The following is a 9,815-nucleotide window of genomic DNA, read 5'->3' as shown; positions in this document are numbered from 1 at the left end:
CCTTGCCTTCCTTCTTTCCTTCCTCCCTCCCTCCCTCCCTTGACCCTCCCTTCCTTTCTTTCTTTTTTTAATCTTCTTTGTCTTTTTGAGAAAAGGTCTTGCTATGCAGTTCAGGCTGGCCTGAGCTCACTCTGCAGCCCAGACTGGTCTCTAACTAGCAATCATCCTCTTGCCTCAGCCTCCCAAATGCTGGGATTATAGGCATGCACCACCACACCCAACATCAGAAGTTGTCAGTGAAGAAATATAATGCACAATATTTGGAAACAATTCATTGAAAGTTATACCAAATACGTTTATATGTACAAATAAATGGGGAGCTATTTCATCATATTATTTGCATATTTCATGGAAGTTTTATAAAAATTAATTTATTTTATGTATTTTTAAAATGAATCTTCATTTATTTAAATTTACTAATTTTTATATATCCTGTGATAAAGTCATGAAGACAAATAATTAGTTTATATCCATATATGCTCTGTATGACAGTATTACAGCATATTAATTTTTAATGAATATAGTCAAACAAATTGATTATAATATTGCAGATAATTCCAGGTAATACCACAACATAGGTTTGGATATATTTATATTTTAAAATGACTACAATATTTTCCCTCATCCATAGATGATTAGTATATATTTGAAGGAGGAGGCATTTTCCTTTTTATCACAAGAAGAAATCTATTTTCTTTCTTTTTTTGTTGTTTTTTTTTGTTTTTTCTCCCGGTACTGGGAATTGAACTAACGACCTCGCACTTGCCAGGCAAACGCTGTGCCGCTGAGCTAAATCCCCAGCCCCTAGAAATCTATTTTCTGTCTCAAGCTTCTCATGTAATATAGTATGAGGGTATCTTAATAGTCTGTTTATATCTGCAATCATCCCCTTGCACGGTACCAACAGTAACTGGCTTTAGAAAAACACAATATTTAGGAAGATTTAAGCAAACTAAGTATGTTTAGTTGTTATAGAACAACTTTGTGAGAAAGAAATGTCTACCTAGTTTATACTATGATTTATACTGTAGTTAAATTCTATATCCAATTTCCTCTTTAGAGATTCACTTTTACTTTTTTGAAAGAATTATTTTATTGATTTGGTGACTGTCAGCCTCTTAGAGCTGTATCAAATTAGGCAATAAATACGGTTTCCAAAGATGCGGAACAAATGAACATAAAACACAGACAGCACAAAGGGTATCTCCCACCATTCCCAAGTTCACGTGGACACTTTAAAGTGAGAGGAACTATCTGAAGATGGTTGGAGACTGCTGGGGTCTTGATCGTGTTGCCTGGGAACACTCACTTGCAGGACTTGTGTCTGCCGTGTTCACTGAACTCTCAGATTTCACTCCTAAAGCTCACCCTCTAAATTTGTCAAGTATATTATTATTTTCACATGCTGTACTCTATCCACTGTCTTTGGAACTGAAAGACGTCTTTCTACTTATAACATCTGATTTTGCTGGTGGTATTTCCTTTACAAAATATAGTCATCCTCTCTGACAATGAAATAAACAATGTCAGGTAGTGGCACTTTTTTTTCCCTAACGAAGAGTAAATAGACTAAAATTTGTTCATGACTTGGATGGGAGAAGAAAAGAGTAATGTAAATACTCTTCTGAGGGAAGAAGTTAATGGAGAAACAAAAATGAACTTTAAGTGGTTGCTTCTGTTATTGAGCAGAGAAAGCTTACCACAGAGATGCGAGGACTAAGGCTCAAAACATGTGACCATTTCCATTAAACCAGCAGAGAAGGAGGAAGACACACATTCCTTCAGCATGTGTATCGTCATGTCACATTGTACATACAGTCTCCTGCTTAGAATCTTACTTAATTGGTTCTGGTTTTTTTTTTTTTTTTTTTTTTTTTTTTTGGTTTTTTCTCCGGTACCAGGAACCAAACTCACGACCTTGCGCTTGCCAGGCAGGCGCTTTGCCGCTGAGCTAAATCCCCAGCCCCTTAATTGGTTCTGATTACGTGACAAATAAGTGATGCAACAAATGGGGGCCTCCGGTGAAATGACTACAGATTCATGAATGCAGTACCCTACCTCCTCTGTCTCCAAAAGGATATTTAGGCTACTAGTTCTCACCATGAGATTGAAGTGCTGATCCGGGGTTCCTTGAACACCTTTCAGGAATGTCATGATGTCATGTTATTTTACTTAGAACATTAAAGTATTTTGGTTTTTTTCTCTCTTTCTCTTCCCTTTCTTTCTCTCATGAGAGTTGAGAAGCTGTGGGATAGGCAAATACTGCTGCTAGTAATATACCTACTGCATCACAGAAACTAGATAGAGACCAGCCCAACAAAACATGTTGAATGATTAATGTGTTAGTAATGGGTACCATGACAGATTTACAGTGAGACAACTATTTAGAAAGACATTTCATTAAAACTTAAATGAATGTGTTTTACCTATTCATAAAAGGAGGTGAGTGAAATTCATTCTGAGTGTTTCAAATCTCTTCATTCCATGTCAGAAACCTATCTTTGCTGGCACATAAATTGGGTTTGTTTTTAATTTGCAGCTTACATATCTTTCAGTAGCAAAGGAACCGCTTTTTGAACAGGTTGAGTACTTCTGCTTGTATGACTTATAGTTACTGAAAATCTGCTGGTTTTCATTTCATATTCCTTCAGGACATGAATGAAGTTTCCAGCTTTATTCAAGGTTCCCGGAATGGGTGCAATGACAACAAATTGAATTATCCACCTTTTATGCCCGGTAAAGATTTGTTATTTAATTATAATTAATTGAGAATAGCTGTCTTGTCAACCAGTAAATTCTAACATGTACTTCGAAACCACAATCTGTAATATAATTTTTAAACGTTGAAATCAGTATTTTTTCCTTTCAAGCAAATTATTTCTTGCCTAGAATTATAGATAAGCAAACCACGAGAAAGGTTTAAAATGAATCTATGGATGTAGGATGCATGCTACAGATGGAAATATTTTCATGTACACATTAAATGCTGTTTTTAAAGAATCTCTTTCTTTTTAATAAGTTAGAATATATTAAAGTTAGAATATATTAGTGCTTACTCATGTAAGTAGAATGCTAACAATTTTTCCAAACTTTATGCAAGTGGCGTGTAAGGACCTGATTTGAAATCAAGCAATTGTACCTTCCTTATTTTTTTGAAATATGGTATTCTATGCTCCATCATGAAAATGGACTCACATACTAAAAGGGACACACACACCTGTTAAGAAATGTTCCTTATGTATTTTCTTCAAGGCATTTTGGACAAGCTTTTGTACTCCAAGACCATCTGCATGGATGCAGTGCAGCACTGGGGCAGACACTACGACGTACACAGCCTGTACGGGTACAGCATGGCGATAGCCACGGAGAGGTGCGTTCAGCTTTATTCACAATTACTTTATGTTTAGATGGAAAATAGCAAATTAGAAAAGATGAGTGCTCTGCTAAAACTTCATGCCATTTTTAAGAAATTGTTTGTTACTAATATTCATAAACTTGAAACAGTTATCAAAAATTACATGGTATATGTATTTAACAAGAAGTGTATTAATTAATACATTTAAATTGTTCTTCACACTTTTAACACAATTTGCCATGACTGAATATAACTGTGTTCTGATCAGGAAATTCCCAGCTGGGCTAAGAAAATGATGCTCTACAGCAGGTCTTTGACTATTTGTCAAAAACAGGTGTTGCAATTAAAATGTGGATTGCAGTTAGTAGACTGACAATGCTGTAATGAGTATGATACTTGTCTATAAAAAGGAATGTGATACAAAATAAAAGTAGGGGATCATCATATGTTGATTATCTGTTTATTTCTGAAGTACTGCGTAAGATTCTATGACATAATTGTTAATGAATCTCAACGTATGCTCATTAAAATGTGTTATTTTCTCCTAATTATGTGACTATGATCAAGTGTTAATACAAATCTAAGCTTCTCTGCTCTCAAATTACACGTGACAGCAAAAGTTTTGTTCACTCCAGACTGTTACATTGTTTTTCAACCAGTATAATATTCCACATTATATTTAGTCAATAATTTTAGGAAAGAAAAAAAAGAACACTCTGGTTTATTATGATAGAGCCTATAATACAAAAAAGACACTGAGAATATATTTTTAAGAAAATAGTTTGGATGACATCATCTATTAAATTACATTTTTGTAATTTTTATTCATAATTTCCCATTAGTGGAAAATTACCAACACTAGGTACCAAGAGAGGTAAGCTGAATAATTTTAAGAGTTGTGGATAGTGCTTTAACTTCCAGAAACTAACACTATACAAAAAGTAAATTTTCTAGATGTGCAAGTTTTTTCCATCATTGTTTTCTAGTATTTAAAAATATAGGTTAAAGAATAACTAGTCATTGTATGAAAAGATATATACTGAGTGTAAGTTCAGATTATAGATACTGTATTTATGAAAGTATTTCAGTGGGCATGAGCCATATATTTCCAATGCAAAGGTTGAGCAGATTTCATGTAATTTTAATTTGGTAAAACATGATTGAAATAATTGAAATATCTCAGTAATATCTAAGGAATTTCCTTTCTGTATGATCAATTAGAATTATTATTCTATAACATAAATAGTAATATTATTCTATAGCATAAATAATGAAGTATAAAATTGATATAAAATTTTGGTAGAGTAATTCTAAATGTGACTTAGCTCTGGGAATAACTAAATAGATATTTGAAATTAAGATTTTTAATTAAAAATATCAATGTATTTTAAAGTAAATCTAATCTATACAATTGGTTGTATTTTAGAGCCATACGAAGTGTATACACCAATAAGAGAAGCTTCATTCTCACTCGCTCAACTTTTGCCGGAAGTGGCAGGCATGCTGCACACTGGTTGGGAGACAATACTGCCTCCTGGGAGCAGATGGAATGGTCCATCACCGGAATGCTGGAGTTTGGTTTGTTCGGAATGCCTCTGGTGAGTCTGTTTAAGGCATATAAACAACAAGCACACCTTTCCTTTCCGTTCTGAATGCTGAATTTCTAAGTCGAGGCCTCAGGCATGCTGGGAAGCATTCTGCCGCTGGGCTACAGGCTCCGCTGTACCGCACAATGCTTCCTGTTCTGTTGTGTCAGTATGGCCTGTGCGGTTGTGAGTGGGCCCAGAGCAGGAGAAGGTTCTGAAACAGGTGCAGCTTCTGTTCAGATTCCGCCTTGTGGGCGGTAAGACCCGGGAGATCCAGTGGTACTTGAAGGGTCTGTGGCAGACAGGAAGGCCAAGCAATGTGCAAAGTGACAGTGAAGAGAAGAAAGCAAAGTAATGCGGTTACAGGCAAGGATGGACTGACAGTTGGAAAAAGAGAAATTGAATTGCAGTGTGTAAGAATAAAATAAAGAGGTTACAAGTAAAGCTCAGGAGCTGGGGGATGAATTGCAAGCACTTCATATAAAGTTGAGAACTTCAGCAGTACAGGTAATAAAACCTTTCCTGCTTAGGTGGGAGCAGATATCTGTGGATTTGTGGCTGACACTACAGAAGAGCTTTGCAGAAGGTGGATGCAGCTCGGGGCATTTTATCCGTTTTCTAGGAATCACAATGCTGAAGGGTACCAGGTGAGTGACGCCTGTTCTCCGTGTTTATAAAAACACAACCATAGATTTACTATGTAGTTGAATTTGCATCTATAAAATATATTATCAGGAACATTAGATCATAATGTGTAAGTAATTGTTGAAAGTCTTTTTCTCGGTGCCTAAATGTGTTTTAAATATAAAGAGGGAAAATATTACATTTAAAACTAAACCATACACAAGTTTGTCAAATTACTACTATTTTAAGTTAAAGCTAAAGCATTTTGTGTATGAAATTGCTGGATTCTAATAATGTGAATTCCCATGAACTCTTCTTTAATGAAATATAATATACTACCTAATATTTCCAGGTCTTTTCCTCTTTTAAGAAAAAAAATGAAAACACTTGCAAAACAATTTGAATCCAAAATATTCCTATAATAAGCAAAATTAAAATGAATAGGTCAATGTAAAATGAAACTAGTACTCTCAAAACATGTCTGACCTGGTAGAGGCAGAAGTACAGGGAAATACACTACAGAGCTATTCAACCAGCCTTAAATTCAGCACGTTGTGGGCTCTTCTAGGCTTTTTGGGGTAGTGCTGGTGTAGCCTAGGGAGCTCTACCACTGATCTACATCCCCAGACATCGTCATCATCAACATCACTATCATCATCATCATCATCATCATCATCGTCGTCATCATTTTGAAGCAGATCTCCCAAAGGCAGCACTTGGACTTGTGATCCTCTTCCTCAGCCTCCCTAACTATTTGCATGAGTTTTTAGGGGGAATGGTAAAATTTAATTAAACCAGGAAGTCAGTGAAGTACATCTTGGCTAAGAAATTATTCAGTGCCCATCCACTACAAAGCCGTAGTTCTGTTTGGAAAGAAGACAGCTTTTCAGCTCAGGTTGGAAGCGGGCACATAGAACAAAATTAAAGAAGCAAAACGATTGGAGGTTAGTCACTTCGCAGTCCACCCAGATGACACTTCTGAGCAGGATCTGCGTAAGAGATCCTGATACAAATTGTATTACATATTTTCTGTTTCTCTCAGTTCTTCACAAAGCATCGGGCACAACAGGTCTAGTAGGCTAGACAGTCATTGGAGAAACACTTGGGAAAGATAAAGAGGAAGGAGCCCTGGAAAGCAGTGCCAGCCCTGTAACCTCGGTTCAGGTCTCCACCTTACAAAGCCGAGAAGGAAAGGCAGTTTGGAAGGGAGAATCACCACACATTGCACCACAGGCTACTTTCACAGCGGGTCTGTTGGGTAAATAGAGGAGTTTTTTCAAGACAGAGTTAAGTACTGGAGAGTCCTACAGTTTTGGAAAAGCCTCGGCATTGTATTCCCACCATTCTCGTTTAATGGCTGGTAGCCAAAGGGAAATGAGATTTCAGCGTAAGCATAAAACTGGCTCCAGGGAGGCAGTGGCTATTGCCCTCAGTAAATTTTATGACCCATCCTACCACAGATGGTCTACATAGGGTTTCTCACTGCAGTGCATATTGCTTGAGGACGTCAGTTTTTCTAGCTGGTTAGTTGAGCTACTGGGCTTAGTAAGAATGCCGTACTCAGGGCTAAATCTGGGAACCAGCCAGCCAGCTCTGCTTACTGGGTCTGGGGCCAGTCAACTAACTGGTTCTAATGATAACAGAGCGATGAGACGGAAAATTGTCAAGTGCGCATATTTTAAGTCTTTCCGTGAACGTGTCTCATGTACTGACCTCCCAGTGTCCAAAGGCTGGTACTTGGCTGAGAACGAAGTCACACACCGTATGGGTGTGCTCCACCTTTCCTGTAGAAATCGAAGTTACACAGCAAAGGCTGTGAGTCAGGGAGCATGGAAAAGTGCAGCCAGTGATTCATTCGATCACACTGAACAGGGGAAATCCTCTACTTTGTTAACTTGCTAAATCTTTTCTAATTGTGCACTGAAATGAGAAGTGTTTCCTTAAGTAAAGTTTTGTAACATATGACTGAATGGAAACACAAAAGCTGGAAACACTCATACATTCATGAAGAAACGGGGAATTTTAACTTTGTAGGCAAGCACACATTTAGACAATTGACTTTCAAACGAACTAAAAATGTATCTATTTTAATTTCCATTCTTATTTTAGCTTTCTTACTGTAGTATCTCTTTTTATCCCATAGCATCAGGATCCTGCATTTTTTGGACAAGATTCACTGTTGGTGAAGTCCTCGCGGCACTACTTATTGATTCGCTATACCTTGCTACCTTTCCTCTACACCTTGTTTTACAAAGCGCATGTGAGCGGAGAAACAGTAGCAAGACCATTTCTCCACGAGTGAGTGCTGCACAGAAGAGTTACGCGTTAAAGTACACTCTGACATGTATTTGAAAAGACTATTGGAGATGGCTCAAAATAGGAAGGCTATCTACCCTACATGTGTTTTACACTTAAATAATCTAAAGAATTACACAGCGAGTGTAGTGCGCATAATTTGGTCGATAGACAAAATTAAGAGAGACACGTGAAAATTCAATAGAACTTACAAGAAAAATTGATATAGCACATCAGGGAAATTAAAACAAAACGATTACTCCTACAATTATTGGAAGAATATCAACTACATATTGTGAAATAATCAACTTATACATCGAGTGCAGCACAGTTTTAAAAAAGTGAATTGTGCCTTATCCCTGTGCACTATGATCTGAAAGAACAGAACTTCTTTCCAGAAATGACTCGACAATTCTTTCAAATCTATGTCAAAATGAGAGTGATACAATGAAAAGTTTAAAAGATAGAAAGTAAAATATGAACAATTTTTCTGCTTTATGAACATACCATACAGCAAAACAATAAATAGAATAATTGTTACAGGTTTCTTCTGGGAAAGCTAACAAATAGTTTCTCTCTCATGTGGGCTATAAGGAAAACCATTTTACTTACAAATATGTTAGAGAAGACCCAACGAGAAATTTCCTTGTGAAATTACAGAACAAGAGAATAGACTTGGAGGGCGTGGTGGCACATGTCTGTAATCTCAGCACTCAGAAGGCTGAGGCAGGAGGATCATTGGGAGTTGGAGACCAGCCTGGGCTGCAAAGTGAGCTCAAGGCCAGCCTGAACTACATAGTGAGACCCTGTCTCAAAAAGACCGAGAGAGAGAGAGAGAGAGAGAGAGAGGAAGAGAGAGAGAGATAGTAGAAGAAACAAAGGGACAAAGAGAGGCAGAAGTCAGTTTCCTGAAAGTCACCTGCCCATTTTACTTGAGGCTCTGTGTGTGACATCAAAACTGAAACGTTTATATAGCTTTTCCCTGTCATTTTTTCTATGATAGACTTGCAAAGTGAACTTAGTTGCAATGTTTAAAAATAAATAAAATATTTGCCTCTTAAAAAATAAAAAAAAATCAAATTACCTGTGCTGGATGCTGCTAAGTACAGAACTAAAGTCTTCCTTGCTCCTTCCACTTCCGGCCTTCATGGCTTCCTAGTTCACCCTTGTCTTCTTGAGGCTCAAGTGAGCCCCAGAGTTGTAAGAGGCACTGATTTGAACTGACACATGACAGAAGTAAAATTAGCGTGAATGATAATTCTTAGCGAAAACCTGAAAAGGTAAATCAAAGGATTTGGATATATTAATTTTGTGTTGTTATTTCTCATCTTTATTTTTCTTAGGTTTTATGAGGACACAAACAGCTGGATTGAGGACACTCAGTTTTTGTGGGGTCCTGCACTCCTTATTACTCCAGTTTTGAGACAGGTAGGTTTTACAAATTTGATAAATTTATTTTTTTAAGGTAAACAGTGTAACCAAATTCATGCTTCAATTATGAATCATCGCGGTAATGCATGGTGCTCAATGGACTGTTCCAAGCTGCTAAATGGTTCATCGAATTCTAAAATGGAGAAGATATTTTAAAAATTACAAGAAGAGTAAATACATTTAAGGCTGCCAAATATATTATATGTAATATAAGTTAAAGGAATTGAAAATATTAGTATTCTCCCAGAAAAGATTTTAATAATCAAAATTAAATGTAGTAATACCAAGGAGCTCTTGTTAGGTAGACATAAACATTCAGGGTTTGCTGAGTTTTAAGTAAAAGGGAAATTAAAATCCACTCACTGTCAGACAATATTAGAAAAATAATAGAGTAATTCTATAGTTCCTATATTTAAAATATCCATAAGTCATGGAAATTCATAAAAACCAACATGTTGGGGCCGGGGATACAGCTCAGCAGCACAGCACCTGCCTAGCAAGCGCAAGGTCCCAAGTTTGATTCC

The 9,815-nt window shown here is 36.7% G+C and overlaps 1 protein-coding gene across 1 annotated transcript in view; it reads left to right on the top strand.

Annotated features, from left to right (window-relative positions):
- Si (sucrase-isomaltase (alpha-glucosidase)) overlaps nt 1–9,815 on the top strand; it is a 90,984-nt gene that overhangs the window by 24,633 nt on the left and 56,536 nt on the right. The window contains exons 14-19 of the mRNA XM_005393136.2: nt 2,652–2,736; nt 3,253–3,370; nt 4,782–4,953; nt 5,472–5,588; nt 7,709–7,863; nt 9,204–9,288. Coding sequence (XP_005393193.1) covers nt 2,652–2,736; nt 3,253–3,370; nt 4,782–4,953; nt 5,472–5,588; nt 7,709–7,863; nt 9,204–9,288 — 732 coding nt within the window. The remainder of the gene's footprint in view (nt 1–2,651; nt 2,737–3,252; nt 3,371–4,781; nt 4,954–5,471; nt 5,589–7,708; nt 7,864–9,203; nt 9,289–9,815) is intronic.

Source organism: Chinchilla lanigera, unplaced genomic scaffold, assembly GCF_000276665.1.
Source record: "Chinchilla lanigera isolate Chin_1 unplaced genomic scaffold, ChiLan1.0 scaffold00047, whole genome shotgun sequence".
NCBI classification, from domain to species: Eukaryota; Metazoa; Chordata; class Mammalia; order Rodentia; family Chinchillidae; genus Chinchilla; species Chinchilla lanigera.
Note: the sequence above shows the minus strand (reverse complement) of the source record. Positions and strands in the feature narration are given on the sequence as shown.